The sequence below is a fragment of the Octodon degus genome, unplaced genomic scaffold, assembly GCF_000260255.1.
Source record: "Octodon degus isolate 3935 unplaced genomic scaffold, OctDeg1.0 scaffold00035, whole genome shotgun sequence".
NCBI lineage: Eukaryota > Metazoa > Chordata > Mammalia > Rodentia > Octodontidae > Octodon > Octodon degus.
In genome coordinates, this window is record NW_004524611.1 from 6815914 (window position 1) to 6835690 (window position 19777).

General features: G+C 48.7%; 1 protein-coding gene and 1 pseudogene across 3 annotated transcripts; both read right to left on the reverse strand.

Annotated features, from left to right (window-relative positions):
* Positions 1–2615: 2615 nt before the first annotated feature.
* LOC105742090 lies at positions 2616–2962 on the reverse strand (annotated as a pseudogene).
* Positions 2963–3769: 807 nt separating this feature from the next.
* On the reverse strand, positions 3770–19363 carry Psph (phosphoserine phosphatase). Of its 3 annotated transcripts, none has more exons than XM_023714544.1 (7): positions 19241–19363; positions 13829–13959; positions 8353–8510; positions 7447–7581; positions 6699–6844; positions 5750–5898; positions 3770–4161 (listed from the first exon to the last, which is right to left on the reverse strand). In XM_023714544.1, exons 3-7 carry the CDS (start codon positions 8490–8492, stop codon positions 4054–4056), a joined length of 678 nt encoding a protein of 225 aa, XP_023570312.1. In that variant the 5' UTR covers positions 8493–8510; positions 13829–13959; positions 19241–19363; the 3' UTR covers positions 3770–4053. The 3 variants fall into 3 exon arrangements, with proteins under 3 accessions (XP_023570312.1, XP_023570311.1, XP_004630454.1); XM_023714543.1 differs by lacking the exon at positions 19241–19363 and adding an exon at positions 18503–18761; XM_004630397.2 differs by lacking the exons at positions 13829–13959; positions 19241–19363 and adding an exon at positions 8876–8898.
* Positions 19364–19777: the final 414 nt, after the last annotated feature.

Consider the following 19777-nt stretch of genomic DNA (forward strand, 5'->3'; position numbering starts at 1 on the left):
ACTCCAGGGTCTCGTGCAGGGCAGTGCATGCTGCGGGGCCGAGCAGCAGAGAGCTGCGTGCTTTGTCTCACTCTGTGCGATTTCCTTTTTAATTTAGTGTGCCGATCTCCTGACTATAATCATGTTTGTGCCCGTGAACTGAAAAATGACGTCTGCCCCCACAAATTGAGGAATTGACATGTAAAATAAAGTGTGCAAAAGGCTTATCAGATGTTAACCTTTTACACGTGAATGGTTTCCTCCGAGAAAATACCAAAGTCAATAAAGTCCTCCTAATTTTCACATATTCTGTGCTTGGGGTCTCTGTGCACTCACAGCAGGATTGCTGTGGCGCTTCTGGGAGCCTGTGTCCTGGCCGCCAAGCCTTGCTCAGCGCTTCTGAAAAGAAGTTTTCCTTCACCTGTCCCAGTCGTGCCTACACCTTCAACTCCTCAGAAACAAGGACTGTTCATGCCTTCCCTCCCCAGCCCAGCACAGTGCCAGGCACACATGAAAGTACTTTGCCTGGCCGTGGTGGTACATGCCTGTAATCCCAGGACTCAGGAGGCTGCGGCAAGAGGATCACTGTTGAGTTCAAGACCAGCCTGGGCTACAAAGTGGGTATATATTTAAGAAAAATGGCAGAATTCATATGGAAGGGTAACCTAGTTACTCAGATCTGGGGGAAATATTTTTGAGAACAGGAATTTTCACTTAGAAATTGGGCTTACTGTTGTGTCAGCGGCTGAAACCCCAGCCATTCAGGAAGCTGAGGCAGGAGGACTGCAGAATGAAGGCCAGCTGGGCAATTTAGTCAGGTACAGTCTCAAAAACTGAACTGGAATTGATGGTGCAGGGCTGTCATCGCAGCCCTCTGGATTGCTGTGAATTCAAGGCCGCCCTGAACCACATAGTGGGTCCCTGACTCATACTTACTGTACACAGTTTATCTTTTAGAGATGATGGGCTGCCTCTGAACTTCACCCTGGGACACTGCAGCCACTCGGGACCCTCCACAGCTCAGGTGACACGCAGATGGCACACAGCAGCATGGTGAACGCCATGGCCCTTACACCACACTCCTTGTTTCTAGCTCTAAAAGTCCTTGTGGCCTAAACACGGGAGTTGGCCACTGAGGCAACGAGAGGACACTGTCGCTTCTGCTGCTGGCTTTGAATAAAACCTTATCCTTTGTCACGAGAGAAAAGCAGGGACACAAAGGAGCTGGAAACATCTGTCAGTTCTATAACTGGTAAATTTCTCATACATTTCAGACTCACCCCTCTGACCTGACAAAGGATGGCAGGCGGCTTTGGGCAGTCTGCTCAGAGCTGCGCGGCTCGCGTGCAGAGAGGCGCTGTGCATTGTACGGAGGCTGGACACACCTGAAATTCCAGCACTCTGGGAGGCTGAGGCAGAAGGTGCAGAAAACCAGCGTAGGCAGCTCAGTGATTTAGGAAGACCTGGTCTCAAAATCTCGAAAGGGGTAGAGAAGTGGTTCAGTGTGAAGGCCCTTGGAGAGAGGGAAGGAGGGAGGGAGGGAGGAAAGAAAGAGGATGAGGGAGGTGGGGAAAGACAAGAAAGAAAAGCAAGCTAGTTCCAGTGGCACCGCACCATGACTCCCATGTGATCCCCGTACATCGCCGCAGCCAGGCTGCACTCCCAGCTCAGCCCTGCCGGTGGGCACTGGGCACACAGTCTTGCAGCCCCAGGCCTGGGTCCCACCCCCGCAGACCCCACAGCGCCAGGGAGGCGGCTGGCCCCGGAGGCATTTACAACTGTGAAACGGCTGCTTGTGTGTGATTCAATGGCTGCCAGCCTTATTTTGCATCTCCAACAGACACGGAATTTTTCCCCAGCCCTTTTGATTTTGATCTCCCTTTTGATTTTGAGTCTCTCCAGTGGCTGAGCTGCCCAGGCTGAGCCTCCGAGCCACCTGCCTTGGCCTCCCGGGGGCTGGGATTGCAGGTGAGCTCAGAAACCAATTTTGAAGGAAATTGGAGCATCTCATTTACTTAGCTAATGGAGTATTTGGTTAAATGATAAAGTTTTCACGTAATTTAGAGCAGCTGTGTTTGATCCCCGCCCCACCACCAAACCCAAACCCAAACCCAAGCAGCAATCTGGCCTCTTCTCCTAAATTATCCACCTGTGTGCCCGAATAACTCTCGCTAACCTCCGTCTTTTCCTTCCCCTTTGGGCACCAGTGAGGGGAGAATCTCATGCTTTCACAGCTCCTACTGTCATTTCTTTTCTTACTGTTCAAAAGAAAACAGGAATAGCTTTGTAGGTTTGTCTTTCCAAGTCATCTACAATATTCACATGTTCGCTCAGGATTTACATGCTGTTGGGAGTTCTTAGTTTGTTAAAGAGCTGGCCTTTGTGATTAGAAAATCTTCTACTTGTATTTTTTAAATATTGTATTTTTAAGACCACAACTTTTTTTTTTTTGAGAGAGAGAGTCTCACCATGCAGTTAGGACTGACCTGGAACTCACAGTGATCCTCCTGCCTCAGCCTTTTTTTTTTTTTTTCCTTAAGCGTTTTATTTGTAAAACATTAGTTTTCCCACAGTAAAAGTAGAGAGCAACAACTGTGGGTGGAAGTCGCAGGCTGTGGGTGGCCTAAAGCTCGTGCTCCCCCGCAGGATGTCCTGCGGGACCCCAGCACCCACATGTGACGTGTTCCTCTTCTCTTACAGGTCTCAAGCAGCTCAGGTGGGAGGCCGAGCGGGATGACTGGTCCTAATTTTTGCTACTGAACCACTTTTCATGATCTTGCTCTCTGGTTCCGTAAATGCCAGACTGTTCAATGGATTTGTAATAAACTTCTAAGATGAAAGGAAATTTCTTACTCATTGTTTGCCTAAAATCTTGGCTTGTGTTCATCTTATTAAACAAAAAATATGCTCCAAGAACGCCCATAAGTTCAGCTACTAAAACTCCTTTAAAGATCTTCGCCAGTGGTTCCGTAGTGCACGCCATCCTGCAGCGGGCCTGCCTCAGCCTTTTGAGTACTGAATAACACATTGGTCACCACACCTGGAAACACCAGTACTTTTTTTCTCCCCACTCTCTCCCACCAAGGCCAGTACTTTTAAGGCTCCATCGTTTTCTTTTATAAAGGCAAAAAAAGAACTTCTGCCCCAGAACTGTCACTGAGAGTAGATATTTAAAAACTGAAACGGTTGAGGCAGGAAGATCCCTCTGAGTTCAATGCCAACCTGCTCTACAAAGTGGAACCCTGCCTCAAAAAGCCCTGAACTTGCTCACATGGGAGGAGGGATCAAGGCTACAGAGAGGACGGGGCAGGGAGGGGAGAAGAGAGGAATTAAGGTGCTATAGGTGCAGGGAGGACCTTGCGGCACGGAGTCCTCCTGCACAGCAGATGTGTAGTACTAAAAATCGGAATCGAGCCACCAGGCGCATACCTGTAGTCCAGGCTCAGGAGGGAACCCAGCTGTAGGTGTTGCCCAGAGCCAGGGGAGCTCCATGGCAGGCAGAGGCCCCAGGGGAGCTGGAGCTGGCCACCACTGCCTCCTCATCCCCAGCCCCCCACATCCTTGAGGTGCTGTGGACCTCGAGCCTTGGGGACAGGTGGTGATGCTTCCAAGGTGGCTGGGGGGGACAGGGACACCACGTCCAGGAACATGCCGAGAAATCTCAGCTCCTCCCTCCCCCAACAGTTCCCTGCATGAAAGGCAGAATCCAAACCCCACAGACCATGGAGATAAACTTTTCTTTCTATATCAAGGATTGCCTGTGTTCCCTTCAGGCTGTAGCACTCAACTATCCAAGAGTGAAAATTTAGTTTATTATACGCCTTTAAAAGGCTTCAAGTAAAATATAGCTAAGGTTAAAGGTAAGAATTCGGGTGATGAAATTCCCCAGGTAATTAACAGTCATAATAAAATATTGAACTATTTTTTTAAAACCCCACCATCTCCGAGGAGACCTATCATGTCAGTATATAGAGAATCAACTTTATCAAATCTTCCTTGGCAATGCAGCCAGTAGTATCACTCTAACTTTTAAAAGATGATCGAAAGTTGTTACAAGGTGCACAAAAATGTACATTATTCTTCCAGCGCTCCCAAGAGCTCCACAAAATCAGTGATGTACCATTTGGCATTGTCCTTCACTTGTTGCCTGATCACATTTCCTCCAAATCCAATGAATACATCCTAGAAAGGAAAAAATAAAAAAAGGAGGGGATACGGTTTTTTTTTTTTTGGTAAACGCAACAGTATGTCAGGGCAATTTCTGTTTTTTGGTTTGTGGGGTTTTCTTGGTCTTTTTGAGACAGGGTCTCGCTGTGTAGCTCAGGCTGGCCTTGAGCTCACTTTGTAGCCCAGGCTGGTCTCAACGTGCAATGATCCTCCAGGTGCAGCTGCCCGAGTGCTGGGATTGCAGGCGTGCGCCACCACACCCAGTCGGAGGGCAGTATTTTTATTTGAAGGAATAAACTTAGAAAGGTGAGCCAGTCCTCTGTGGAACCCAGTGTGGGAACTTGGGGGAAAGAGAACGGTGTGGCCCGGCCCTCTTAAAACCTCCACAGATGCTTTCTACAATCAAACTGCTTCGGGGTAAAAGTTGTGTTCAAAACTGCAGCATGGAACACGTGTGGGCCAGGTTAGTGTCAAAGACAGCCCTGCAAGCCGGGGCAGCCCTGCTGGGCCTGCAAGTGACAGACACGGATGCTGGAGACCCACACCTCTAAAGCTCAGAGCCTGTTGCTGGCCTGTTCAGAGCAGGAGAGGACAATGTCAGTGTCTCTACTTTAATGGTTAAAATTTCTAGTTACATCCTCATCATTAATTCTACTAAATGATCTCATCTTTAGTCAATTATCTTTGTTATCTTTTTTATTATTATTATTTTGAGACAGGGTGTCCCCATGTGGTTGAGGCTGGCCTCCAGCTCACACTGATGCACCTTCCTCAGGCTCCCAAGTGCTGGAAGGACAGGCAGGTCACCACACCTGCAAATGACCTTTTGTTTAAATAGTGGTTTCTTTGCCGGGCACTGTGGCACATGGCTGTCATCCCAGTACTCTAGGCGGCTGAGACAGGAGGACTATAAGTTTGAGACCAGCCTGGGCCACAGGACAAAAGGTCAATAAAAGTCTCTGTTTTTTGAGACAGGATCTCGCTACTTCAGGTGACCTTAAATTCTTCATGATCCTCCTGCCTCAGCCTCTGAGTGCTAGGATTTTAAGAGTGTGCTACCACACAGCAATAAAAGTTTTCATAGTAGTAGTTCTTCAACACTTGGGAGGCTGAGGCAGGAAGATTATTGTGAGTTTGAGACTAGCTTGGGCTATAAAGTAAGCTAAAGGCCAGACTCAACTGCATAACGAGACTCTGTCACAAAAAAAAAAAAAAAAAAAAAAGTAATAGTAGTGGTTCCTTATCCATACATTTTCTTAGGTTTAGCTGGGTGTGTTGGTGTGCACGTCTATAATCCCAGCACTTGAGAGGCTGAGGATCACTGCGAGTTCAGAGGACAGCCTGGGCTACAAAGTGAGCACAAGGCCAGCATGAACTACATAGCAAGACCCTGTCTCAGATCAATCAATCAATCAATCAATCAATCTTAGGTTTAAAAAAGTCAATTGACATAAGGAGATTGTCTTAGCTGTTTTGTGTTTTTACTTTGCTTTATAATAATCTTAGCTATTTTTGTTTAACTTCTATAAACTTCACAGGGTTCTAAGTCAGCTGCCTTAAACAAAATTCCGACCAGAAGAGAAGGCGTCCCCTTGATACATACCGCAGGTGGGCAGGCTTCCATGTCTGTAGCGCCATCTCCAACCATCACTATGTTCTTAAAATGAAATTTTTCCTTTAAAAATTTTATTACTTTTCCTTTCCCACCAGATTCTGCGGTTGGCTGTGTCTCATCAAAACCCGCATATTCACCTGGAAGGAGTATTTAGAACAGTGTCACCATGCGCACAAGGTCACCAAGGGGGCCAGCTTGACGCCTACGTGACATCCATGCGTAAATGTCACTGAGTAGGCAGGCTCCAAACGGTCCCCAGGAAGGTCTCCGAACCCAGGCCCCCTTCTACCCAGGTAAGTAAGCCCTGCTTTCTACTACAGAGGCCTTTGGCCAGGGGCTCTATGGGCTCGTGACACTGCAGGCTCAATCAGAGGCCTCCTCTAAGGTCCTGTGCAGTGTTTCAAAACCTTGCTGAGGCAGCAACATACCCCAAAACAGTAAACTAGATTAAATGTACTATGTTTGGGGTTTTTTCGGCGGAACCAGGGATTGAACTCACATCCTTGCGTTTGCCAGTCAAGTGCTTATCCTACTGAGCCATCTCCCCGGCCCCAAATGTACTATGTTTACATATCATTTCACTGAAAAGGAAATTTCAATTTATTTTCAATTTTCTCTTTGTTTTCTGAGACAGGGTCTCACTATGTAGCCCATTCTGGCCTCAAACTCTTGGCAATCCTCCTGCCTCAGCCTGCCGGGTGCTAGGATGACAGGCGTACATGCCACCATGCCTCGCTTAAATTCATTTATGTACGGACAGATGAATACGTGGACGCTAAAGCTAGGACAGGTTCTGAGCTAAGGCAGTTGTACAGCAAAAGCTTCCAAGCCACAGCACCCCTCAGTCCAGCAATGTGATAATGACCTGAACAGCCATGGCCCAGCTCAAGGAGCAACAGGTGTGACAGAAAAGGGACACGTTCCCGTCCAGTCTTACCGTTAAAGTAGAACTTCAGCCTATTGGCAAACACATTGGCTGCTGGGATATTGAGCTTGGAGGCGACGTGCTCTACAATACTCCTAAAGCCACCAGAGATGAGAAAAACCTGAACCCCGCGCTCCTGCAGGCGACTTATCAGCTCCCTGCAATAGGAAATGCAAAACTCAAGCTGGATTAGTATAAACAACAGGAAGAACTGAAAAATATCCTTTCTCCTGCATGCATTCATCAGCTGTATCAGACAAGATACTAATGTGGCTAATTCATGTTTTATGTTTTCTTTAAACACACTCAGAAATCAACAGTGAAGGGCCGGGGATAAAGCTCAGCGGTACAGCACCTGCCTGGCATGTGCAAGGCCCCGAGTTTGATTCCTAGTACCAAAAAAGGGAAAAGAAATGAGTGGGTGGTACTTTTCTGCTTATTACACAATTTTCTTCTGCCACAAACCCAGAAAGATATGAGTTAAAGATACCCAGGAGGGCGGGGTGCTCTGCTGTTACCCTAGAACTATAGGAGGCTGAGGCAGGAAGATCACAACTTCCAGATTAGCCTGGATAACTTAGTGAAACTCTGTTTCAAAATTGAAATCAAATTAAATTCAAATAAACCCAGGAAATCTCAGGGCCTCCGGGAGAGAGGAGGGCCAACTGGGCAGGACCAATGCCAGCAGAGGGAACTGCGTGGCACAGTGGCCCGCGTGGCGGACCCCAGGACACCAGGATGGGGAGCCTGGTTGCCTTACCTCACACCAGGGGTCAGGTGTGGCGGGTGCTCAGCCAGCAGTCTCTGCACCTGCTCCCTGGATGGCCGGATCAGTGCCAGGCGCTCAGCCAGTGCCACTTGGAAGGGGACTGCCCCGCCCATGGCACGCCGTGTCCTAGGGCAGAACCAGAGTCAGTCCCTGGGCAGCTTGGTCCCAAGGTCCCGCCAGAGCAAGAAGCTGCCACAGCCCGTTGACATGGTTCTCACTGTGCAGCTCAGGGAGGAAGGCCCAGGCCTCTGGTAACCACAGGAAGCCATGCTGCCCAGCACGGGGACCCCCTGCCCGGAAGCTAGGAGCTCTCCTAAGCCAACAAGGGGCCCGAAGGCCGGCCACTGTCACATCCAGTGCACCTCAGCACAGTCTGTGCCCTCATGACAGGTGGCAGCGCAGGAAGGCACTGCTACTGCAGAGTAGGGCAAAAAGGAGGGAGGAATCTTGCCAGGTGCGGAGACGCACGCCTGGTATCCCATGCTCAAGAGGCTGAGGCAAGAGGATCGCCGAGAGCTCAAGGCCAGCCCGAGCTACATAGTGAGTTCAGGATCAACCTAGACTACATAGTGAAACTCTGTCTCGAAAAAAGGAGGGAGGGAGGGACTCTGACCCAGGATCTCAAGAGCCTCTGGCCCCAATCTGGCCTTCAGGTGACCTGAAGAGGCCTCACAATCCCAGGCCCCCAGAGCTGCCTTCCTTTTCGCGACCAAGCTAAACATCCCCACCCCCACCCCTGCGCCCATCTGCCTGCGGGGACTGCTGTGCCCCCCACTTGTCTCAGGTGTTACTGCGTGGGATGGGTTGGGGGCACAGGCAGGCCAGCGGGCATGGAGGAGCAAGAGCCCGCGCCCACTTGCGCCCCACACCCGCCTCCTCCCACCGAGCCATCCTTACATTTCCGACACGGCGTCTTCCACGCCGCAGAACTTGGCCAGCTCATCGATGCCCTCTTCCCGGATCACTGTGCTGTCCACATCGAAGCACACAGCGTCCGCCGCACAGAACAGCGTCCTCAGCTCCAAGTGGGAAACCATGCTTGCAAGAGTCTCCCCCTACCAGACGAAGAGAGCAGGGTTTGTAAAGGGGCAAAACAATGGGCTGGGCTGCAGCACTTGGGAGGCTGAGGCAGGACCCCTTGACATTCTGGGCCAGCCTGAGCTCCACAGGAGCAGACCCTGACTGCAAAAAAAAAAAAAAGCAAAACAGAAATGAGAAGGTCAAAGGAAGGAATTTAGGGAGGTGTGCTGCTGCAGAAGGAAGGCAAGAGCTTTGAAAAGAATTTGGGTGCAGGGGAGATAGCTTGAAGGACTAAGTGTCTGCCCGGCAAACTCAAGGTCCCAGGTTCCATCTCCAGTACCGCATGCTGTGCTGGCCCAGTGCCGAGCTGGCCACTGAAACCTGGCATGGTGGTACACACCTGTAATGCCAGAACTGGGGAGGCTGAGACAGGAGGATCACCAAGAGTGCGAGCTTGTAAATAAAAGATAAAAGAAAAATGAAGAGAGGGCTAAGGATTTGGCTCAGAAGTAGAACACTTGCCTAGCAATCTGGAAGCCCTGGGTTCAGTCCTCAGCACCAAAAACAGAACGAAACAAGAATAGTGAAAAATGAGGGGCTGGTGAAATGGCTCAGTGGTCTAAAGTACCTATTTAGAACAAGCTTAGCAAAGCACAGGGGCCGCGGTTCAATCCCCCAGCGCCACATGCCAGCCAGCCCCGCCCCCTGGTGGGCTGAGCTGGCCACACACACATAAATAAATTAAAAAGAAAATATAGGGGCCGGGGAGATGGCTCAGTGGAATAAGCGCTTCCCTGGCAAGCACAAGCATCTGAGTTCAATCCCCGGTTCTGCAAAAAAAAAAAAAAAAAATTCCTGGGGCTGGTGAGATGGCTCAGTGGTCTAAGGCACCTACTTAGAACAAGCTAAGCTAAACAAAAGCACAGGGACCGCGGTTCAATCCCCAACACCACATAGCCAGCCCCGCCCCCTGGTGGGCTGAGCTGGCCGCACACACACACAATAAATAAATAAAATAAATTTTAAAAAAATGTATTTGAATATAACCATATAATTTGAAAAAAAAATGATTAAAAAAAAAGAAAGAAAGAAAATATAGATCTCCCCTTAAAAAAAAAATTAGGCCGGCCAAATAGCTCAGCGAATAAAATCACCTACTTAGGCAGGGGCCGGGAGTTTGATCCCCTGGCCTGGCCTGCCATGTGGGTCCTGCCCCAGGCTGAGCCAGTGATTTAGAGTGGGTGTGGTGGCGCATGCCTGTAATCCCAGTACTTGGGAGGCTGTAAACAGGAGGATTACTATGAGTCCAATCTACACAGTGGGACTCTGTACACCCTGTACTAAATACCAAAAAAAAAAAAAAAGGGGGGGGGGTGGGGACCAAAGAAAGAATTTAGGTTGAATTTTTCTTAAAAAAAATAACAAAAAACGAGTAGAATTGGGAAGAGAGGACTCCTAAAGTGACCCAGACTAGCCGCTCACCAGACACACTAATAGATCCGGTGTAGGCCCACCCAGATGGTAGGTAAACCTAGATTCAGAGTAGACCCAGGCTAAAACCAGGGCAGTCAGCCCACACCTCGGCTGGTTTCTGCCTGAGCAGTGCATTTAACAGAATGATCTGAGACTCCCGCGTTGACCAGAAAAGAACAAGCTCTGTTAAGTCAAAGGCCAACAGCCTAAGCCCGCATGCCAATCCAGCCGGCCGCTTGTCTTCATAAGGCCTGTAAGCCGTTATTTTCCACTGTACAGGGTTTTGCTAACTTGCCCACTTGTAGAATTCGAACTTGCAATCCTCCTGACTAAGCCTCTCAGAGTGCTGGGATTATAGGCATGGGCACCATACAAAACTGGTTGGATTTTTCCATTTTAAACAGTTTGGTTTTTTTTAAGTCCATGGAATTCAAATTTCACTATCCACAAATAACCTGTACCAGAACGGGACCATGTTTATATGTCTATTTCCTTACATTCAGCTTTCGCACTTCAACACCTGAGACCATGTGACCCAGAAGACCTGAAATAAGGCGGGTACAGTGGTGCCTGACTGTAATCCCAGCACTCCAGGAGGCTGAGACGGGAGGATCACAATGCTAGCCTGGCCTGGGCAACTTGACACGATTCTGTTTAATTGAGTACAGGCAGTTGAAGAATAAAAAAGGTATAATTGTGAGTAGCATAGTGACATCTTCATAGTAACCATTTTCTAATGTTTACTGTGGAAAACTTCAAATGCATACAGAATGAGAGAATAAACACAGGACTCCCCATGTACTCTACCCCTTCCATCACAATCAGTGCTATATCTTTCTTTTTCTTCTTTTTTTCCTGAGACAGTGTGTCACCACATAGCCCAGGCTGGCCTCCAACTTGAGGTGATCCTCTCCCCTCAGCCTCCTTAGTACTGGGATTACAGGCGCGCCCCACCATGCCCAGCTCCCTTCCTCATTTCTTTAATTCTATTCTCATTTTCTGTATGTACAAGGTATGATAAAAAATATGGTAGATGTTTTAAAAAATTATTACAGCAAAAGACATTGACACTAACCCCCTTAGAATATTACTCCTTACTCATTTTTGGTTTGTTCTTGTACTTTTTTAAGCACCGGACTCAGGACATGTCAGCATTCTCTCAGGAGTTCAGATGGAAACCGTGCCAGCTGCATGCACGCGTGGGTGACTATTCCCCAAGAGTCGGCATTGTTCGGGAGGCAGTAGAGGAAAACGGGTTTCATAAACCTCAGTTCCCATGGAGCCAGGACCCAGGGAGCCATCGTGCCCGCAGCCATGTGGCACTGGTCCAGAGGCGGAGCCAACTTGAGGCTCCCAGCCAGGCCTCTGAGAAGCACTGGGTCCACCAGGCAGGGGCAGTGGGCCACAGGTGAGCTCACACGCCTCGTGTGGGGAGCTCAGTGAGATGCAGGGAAGGCCGCGGAGCATTCTGGGAGTGTGTAGGAGGCGAAAGGGAGAACTAACAAAGGGTGGTGCTCTTCAACAAGCACCCAAATCTCAGCACTAGGAAAAGGACAACACAGGCCCCAGAACCTGGCCAGGGCCTGAGCGAGGACAGTGGAGCAGGGTCTTCAGGAGGCCCCAGTCCTGTTAAGACAATCAGATAAAGGTAGCAGGGTACATGGCGGCACACCTGTAATCCCAGAACTCTGAGAGGCTGAGGCAGGAGGAGTAAAAGTTGAGCAATTTAGTGATGTAGGGGTTTTTTTGTTTTGTTTTGTTTTTTGTTTTTTGTGGAACCAGGGATTGAACTCAGGCCATTGTGCTTGCCAGGTAAGCGCTTATTCAACTGAGCCATCTTCCTGGCCCCAGTTTAGTGATGTAGGGAGACTCTGTGTAAAACAAACCAAAAAGAAGAAAAGGGGGATATAGCTCAGTACAAAGACCCTGGTTCAAGTCCCAGTAGCATCAACAGAGAGAGAGAGAGAGAGAGAGAGAGAGAGAGAGATTGAGAATATAATCAAAACAATAATTATTGCTCACGTTTGAAGACCCAGGTAGCTGTGGTTCTTTCCCACCACTCATACCAGTAATAGCTTAGACAAGAACATCCCAGCTGTGGCTGTGACCCTGAAAATGTACATTTCCTCAAATAAGGCAAGAATGATGTCCAAACCTGTAGCTTAACACAAAGCCTGGCTTAGGATCCGGAGTGGCGGACACAACCTCCTGGGTTGCAGGAGACCCCAAAGATGCAGAAAAACAGGGTTTTTGGGACAAAGCTTTTTTGTTTTTCCCTTTGGAACCAGGGATTGAACTCAGGCCCTTGCACTTGCCAGGGAAGCGCTTATTCCACTGAACCATCTCCCTGGCCCCTGGGACAAAGCTTATACTGAATTTCAGGGAAGTCACTCCAGGACTCCAAGCGGAATTCTGGGACCATGATGTGCTCTTGAAAATCTTGTGTCCTTCCTTGCTCACCGCAGGTTCCTCTTTCTCCTGTCTTTGGCAGCTCTGACTCACACACTCGAATATTCAAAATGTTCATGGGCTGGGGGAGACTGTCTGGTAAGTGCAGCTGCCTAAGTCAGCTGTGTACATTAGAATGTCACACAAAGAAAAATCATTGCTGGAATGGACTCTGGATCCTTCCTGTCCTGCTCGGAGGGGAAGGAAAGGACAGGACTGGGAGAGGGTGGGAGGAAAGGGCTGGGGCCGGTGGGAGGTCACACACAGGCCAGCCCCAGTGCAGGCCCCTGTGGCTGGGGGCAGGACTCCAGCTCCCTGGCTCCCAGCTGGTCCAACAGATTAAAAGAAGAAGAAAAGAAACTATGCTGACAAGCATTTCTTATCCTAGCTCCAAAGTACAAAACCAGATTTTGTGAGCCACATGCCTATCAGCACTGGAGAGGTTGAGGCAAGAAGATCGCTGTACATTTAGGGCCAGCCAGGGGCTACACAGTGAGTCCAGGCCAGCCTGAACTATATAGCAAGACTGTCTCAAACAAAACAAAACAAAAAACCCAAGTTTTCCTTCTGGGCCAGCCACAGGGGGTCCAACTTTCACTTAATCTTGGAAATCAAGCTCACAATCTCATGCTTGCCAGGTGGGCACTGTGCCAATGAGTTCTATCCCCTGCCCACCAAATTGTTCATCTAGTTTCTTATGAGAGGTGCCCAAGATCAGATGAGTTCCCTTTCCTTTTATTGGAACTAACCTCTTACCCCTACCCATACAAGAACATATAACAAACAACACAGTGTCAAGGCTTAAGCTCAACAGAGAGAACAAAGTTTACCTGGCTTTGGTAGCAGGCCGAGCCTAGGAGCACCCCAGCCCCAACAGTACACAATAAGCCTGAGAACCTTCTGGATCAGGATCAGAGCCTCCTGCCTGCAAGGCTGGGCTCCCTCTGCACTAAGGCTGTAGTTTATGATTAAAGAAACCACTCTCGAGACTGGTGAGATGGCTCAGTGGTCTAAAGCACCTACTTAGAACAAGCTTAGCAAAGCACAGAGACCGCGGTTCAATCCCCCAGCACCACATGCCAGCCAGCCCCGCCCCCTGGTGGGCTGAGCTGGCCACACAGACAATAAATCACACGCACACACACGTAAATAAATAAATAAATAAATAAATAAATAAATAAATAAATATTTAAAAAAAAAAAAAAAGAAAGAAACCACTCTCTAGGCAACCTGAGGTTGTACATGTGTATCACATTTTACAGCAATTTTTTTTTAGACAGTCTCACTATGTAACCCAGGTTGGCCTTGAATTTACAGCAATTTTCCTGCCTCAGCCTCCTGAGTACTGGGCTTATTACAGCAATTTTTTTTTTCACTTGAGTGACAAGTAAACTGCTAATAGACCACCAAATACAAAACATCAAGGACTCACTGTTCTCCAGCGCCGGCTTCCTAGGAGACGATGCTCTTATCTTCTTGTTCCTTTGCTGAGGCAAAGAAGCACAGCATACACAGTTGTGACTACTGGTTCCTTTAAGAACAATCTGTGGGTTGTGCAAGAGCCTAGAAAGCAAGGAGGAGGAGACAGACATCAAGGTCCAGGCAAGGACAAGAAGTCGGGACTGCCAGGTCCGCTGCCCCTCCTAGAAGGACTGCTACAAAAACTGTTCCAATGCGGAGATTGCTGATGCTGCTTCCGCTGGGAAGCACTTCTCTGACTTCGATCCTACAGAAGGGTCCGGCCTACCAGGAGCTCACCTCCACCTGTGAGGCAGGGGAAAGCGCGCCCCCTGGGAAATACCATGCAGACACACAAAGAAGCCGGGCGGGGACACTACAGACGCCTCACGCGGTCTCTGCTGTTTTCAAAATAAGGGGAAAGAGCTGGGGTATAGTGCAACAATGAAACGCTTGCCTAGCAAGTGCAAGGCCTGGGTGTGGTCCCAAAACTGAAAAATAAATTAAGGAGCAAAGTTAAGAGCATTCAAAGAGGAATCAGAAAAAAAATGCTGCTTCCCAGCAATAAGGGGACAGAGCAAACAACTTTTGAGTTATAATCTTCATTGATAAAATTGAAAATACAGAGCAAGGGGTAGCTGAGTGCAGTGGCACACACCTGTAATCCTAGAACTTGGGAGGCTGAGGCAGGAGGATCATTATAAGTTCAGGGTCAGCCTGGGCTACAAAGTAAGGTCAAGGCCAGCCTGAACTGCACAGTGAGCCCCTGTCTCAAAAAGAAAAAAAAAGCAAAAATATGATGACACATGCCTATAACCCAGCTACTTGGGAGGCTGAGGCAGGAAGGTGGTAAATTGGAGGCCAGCCTGAGCAACTTAGTGAGGGCCTATCTCAAAATAAAAAATAAAAGTAGCAAGGATGTAGCTACTTTTATCCCCAGTGCAAAAAGAAACTAAAACAACAATTTTAAAAACTGCAAATGTAAGTGAAGGGAGATAGCCCAGTAGAATAAGCGCCTGCCTGACAGGCGCAAGGCTCTGAGTTCAATCCCCAATACCGCAAAAAATAAATAAGTGGATAAAGATCCTAAATCTCAGAAAGAGGGAAGCATTTTAGAAAATGGTTAAGACCAGAAAAAAGCAAATGAAGATCAAAAGACAAAGAGAGCCAGGATGGAGCAACAGGGCCACGAACCTGGAGCACACATCTGTCCCTGACCTTCTCACACACCAGCAAGTACAGAGTGCCCTTGAAGCACAGACGGAGGCAAGTCAGGCGCTCTTCTCCACACCCCACTGGGCATAGATGGTACTCTGCCCCCCAGGGGCAGCAGAGGTGCGGCCGTGGCCTCCCTGGAAACCACGGTCAGTTCCCACTCCCCTTCTTTTTAGCACTGAAATTGAACCCACAGCTTTTGCACCAAGCTACCTGTCCAGCCCTTTTTAAATGTTTATTTTGAGACAGGGTCTCACTAAGTTGCCCAGCCTGGGCTTGAACTTGGGATTCTCCTGCCTCAGCCCCCCAAAGTGCTTGGATTATAGCTGTGCAGCATCATGACCAGCTAATTTACTGTACCTCTTTAATATAGTTTACTTTTTCCTTTGATACCATTTACATCTTAAAGAACTGTACAGTAACAAACACCTACCCTATTTCTGTTCTCTAATTGGGAATACCCACACTGATTGCTAGTTGACCTTTTTTTAATTGGGCATGTGTTAAATCATATGAAAAGTTAAGAAGTCCTTGCTGTTTTGTTTGACCCACTTGTAAAGGACAGGACTAGGGCCAGTGAGATAGCTCAGCAGACTAAGCTCCTGCTTCGGCACACACCTGGGTCTGATCCGGGCACCACGTGCTACGCCGGCCCCGCCCCGGGCGCACTAAGCCAGCCACTGAGACCTGGCACGGTGGTGCACGCCTGTAATCCCGCGCTGGGGAGGCTGAAAACAGGAGGATCACTACAAGTCCAAATGCAGAAAGAAAAAGAAAGAGATAATTACAGAAATCTACCTGGCAGTGTAATAAATCTTGAAATGTATATTGTTCCCTGACCTGCAGTCCAATAACAAAAATGAACTTGAAATGAATCACATCCCTAAACACAAAAGCTCAAGCTACGAAATTCCTGAAACATAGGGGAGCTGGGTATGGTGGCGCACACCCGTGATCCAGCACTCGGGAGGCTGAGGCTGAGGATCATGATGACTTCAAGCCCAGCCTGAGCTGCAGAGAGACCCTGTCTCAAAATAAAATAAAATATAGGTGGAAAAATTCCTAACGATCGGTGACTTCTAAAAGGCTCCCTTTGAGCCATCTGTGATTGCCACATCTTCACTGTGGACTGGAATAGTGACTCTCAGTGTAGGCTGTCCCTTGTGAAATTAGACTGTAACACAAAAGAGTGCATGTATTACAGTGACATCTGGATAAACCCTGTGGGCTGTGCAGTGTGAACTCCCTGGTGTGGTGCCATCGAAGCAAGGAGCTTGGGGAGGAAGGAGGTGTGGGTTTACTTGTGGATCTCTGTAACCTTCTTTCAATCTGTAATTATTTCAACTTTGTTGTGAAAGACGGGTGTGATGGTTATGTAATCCCAGCTACTTAGGGAGGCTGAAGCAGGAGGATCACAACTTTATGGCTATCCTTGACAACTTATCAAGACCCTATTTCAACAGCAAAACAAATTTTAAAAGGACTGAGGATGCAGCTCTGAGGCAGAGCACCTGTGTAGCATGAATGAGCCCTGGATTCAATCCCCAGTACTATTTTAAAATTTACTGTTAGAGACTGGGCGTGGTGGCATGCACCTGTAATCCCAGCTCTTGGGAAGCTGTAAACAGGCGGATCACTAAGCATCCAATCTAGTACTGAGACCCTGAACACCCTATAGACCCTTCCCTAAAAAATACAAAATAAATAAATAAATAAATAAATAAATAAAATTGGATGTTAATCCCAGCACTTGGGAGGCTGAGGCAGGAGGATTGCTATGAGTCCCAGGTCAGGCTGGGCTACACAGTCAGTTCAGGGCCTCTTGCTCTAAGGTACAGCAGCTACCATGGTATGAGGTGGCCTATGGAAAGTTTCACCTATCACAACTACCAGAAACTAAGGGCTGCCAGTCAAGCCAGCAGGGAGCTGAGGTCTTGAGTCCAGCAGTCCTTGGGAAGCTGCATCAGGCCAAGAACCACAGAAGTAAGCCAGGAAGCCATCTGTCCACCCACGCAGTGAGATGAGTCTGCTTCCACCAATGGGAACGTCTGGAGATACCACCCTGGTGAGTGGCTCCCACCTGAGTGGGTGAGGGGGTTCTGAGGCACAGAAACTGTAGGAAAGTAAGTGTATTTGGTTGTCAGTGACTCCATCTGAGGATAATTTGTTATACAGCAATACACAGTTACTACAACAACCTTAAGGTGGAAAAAATTTTCCTAAGTGAAACACAACGGGCACAGAGAAGAAAAATAACAAAGACAGACTGGACTCCAAAAGTAAAAACTAGGTGCATCTTTTTGCATTAAATTATACATGAATAACATATTGGTTTATGAGGCAGGAACATGACTATAAGTTCGAGGCCAGCCTGGGCTACACAGTGAATTTAAGGCCAGCCTGACGTATACAGCCAGACCCAGTCTCAGAAAAACAAAACACAAAATACACTGGTTTAAAAACTTTTTTTCAAGGGGCTGGGGAGATGGCTCAGTGGAATATGCGCTTGCCAGAACCGCAAGGGCCTGAGTTCAATCCCTGGTTCCACCAAAAAAAAAAAAAAAAAAAAAAAAACTTTTTTTCAGTATCGGGGATTGAACACAGGGCTTTAGCACTGAGCTTTGTCCGCAGCCCTCTTTTTAATTTCTTGAGTCAGGCCTCACTGTGCTGCCATGTTGCCAGGACAGCGCGATGAGCGTTGCAAGTTCGAGGCCAGCCTTAGCAGCTTAGTAATTTGAGGAGACCCCCATCTCCAAATTAAAAATGAAAAAAAAAAAAAAAAAGGCTAAGAACGTAGCTCAGTTCAAAGGCCCTGGGTTTAACCCCAAGTACTGGAAAGGAAAAAAAAAAAAAAAAAAAAAAGGCGTGTGTCAAATTCTTTGAAAAATGTTCAAGTCCTAACTAGTTCTATTTCACCACCATTATGAAAGTGACAGCCTCATCATAGTAAAAACCTACCCAGCAATCTTACCAAAACAATGAAATCACGGAATTTATTTTCTCCCTTGACCCTCACAACTCTAGTCGCCAAATATTCGAAGTGCAACTATAACACGCAAATCATATACAAATAAAAAGTACAAAAATCAAGGAAGGAAGGACTTAGTTTCCGATTGAAGCTGTCTTCAGAACAGCATAGCAGGTGTTTGTTCAAAATGTTACTTCTAGAGATGACGAAGTCAGAGCCTCGGCTACGGCGGTGGTACTGACGTTCCCCCTGGCGATGTTGCATCATTCATTCATGCTGTTTGCGAACCTGCCCTGGAAGCATAAAGCCAGCGAAGCTCTCCAAAACTAAGCTAACGAAAAGCCTGTTACTCCCAGGGAGCGATTTACCAATCCCAGCCAGGAGACACGAGCGTTGCAGCGGAGAGGTCCGACCCGAGGCTGGGCAAATGGGTGGGCGCTCGCGACGCGAGTGGCCGTGACTTACCGTGGCCCGCGGCTGCGACTTTCCCTTGTGCACGGCCCGCGGCGGCGCGGAGCTGGAGCAGGGGACCTGGGCCGGCGCCAGAGCCCTCACCCGGCTCTGGAGCGAGATCTGCAGATACGTGGGGCGCTTTCCGAGCAGCTTTGCATGTGCCTTTCTTTTAAACTGCAGACACCAGCCTCAACTCTGCAGAGCCGGCCCGGAGGAAGGCTTGGCCTCGCCCCGGGGCGGCCCAGAGCCGCCTCCGCCTCCTCTCCGGCGGCGCGGCGGGCGCCTCCTCTCGGCAGAGGGGGCGGGGCGCAGCGCTCGCGGACCTCCAGAAGCCACGCCCACTGCCGCGCCCGGGTGGAGGCGAGAGAAACCCGGACCTCTGCTCGTTGATTTTGCAATCGACCAAGTCCCTTGGGATCTTTTTATGAAATCACCTTTGACTTCACGCTCTTGTAAGAACACACAGATCCTAGGGGAATTTCAAAACCTACTCCCAGGGCACGTGTCTCTGCAGCAGGTGGCTCGGATCGCACCCCGGACCCTGGGTTCGACTGCGGGGGTTGGACACACGCACAAAACAGCACAAATGACGATGAGTCCGCACCTTTCTTTCATCTTCCCCTTCCTCCTCCTCCTTCCTCTCTCTCCTCCCCCATCCCTCCCTGGTACCCCCCCCCCCTTCCTAGATGTCACTTGCCCAGCTACTTTTACGTCGACTGCAAGGAACAGACTGAAGTCCCAGACATTTACCTTTGGCCGATGCCAGCTGCGGCTAAGCGACGCGGTCCCCTCACCCCTAACAGATTAGCTCGGTTGCTGACAACCTGGGCCCCACGCTCTGTGTAAACTGGTGACCTAATCGATCAGTTGGAGAGGATGCAAGGGCCCGAGCCGGCGACTGGATTACCGCACTCTGTCCTTAGTCTCCAAACCCAAGTAGAGATGAGCTTTGTTAGGAGAGTCCTGGCGCCCTTTGACCAAAAGTGACTTTGAAGTTCTACATTCCCAGAATTCATTAATGAACAAATGGTTGCAGAGCTGGGACTCACGCAGTTTAGTTTCCTCGGGATCTAGAGGAGGTGGTTCTGATGAAGGACGGAGAGGAAGAATTCTGACGTCTTTGCTTTGGTTTGGTTTTGGTGCTGGGGATTGAACCCGGGGTCCCTGGCAGGCTAGGCAGGTGCTCTACCACCAAGCCACGCCCCCACCCCGTCTGGGATTTAGAGCTGAGGTAAAAATATTCTTCAGTTGGAGGGAGGGCTTGAGTGAGAAGTCTAAAATAAATTT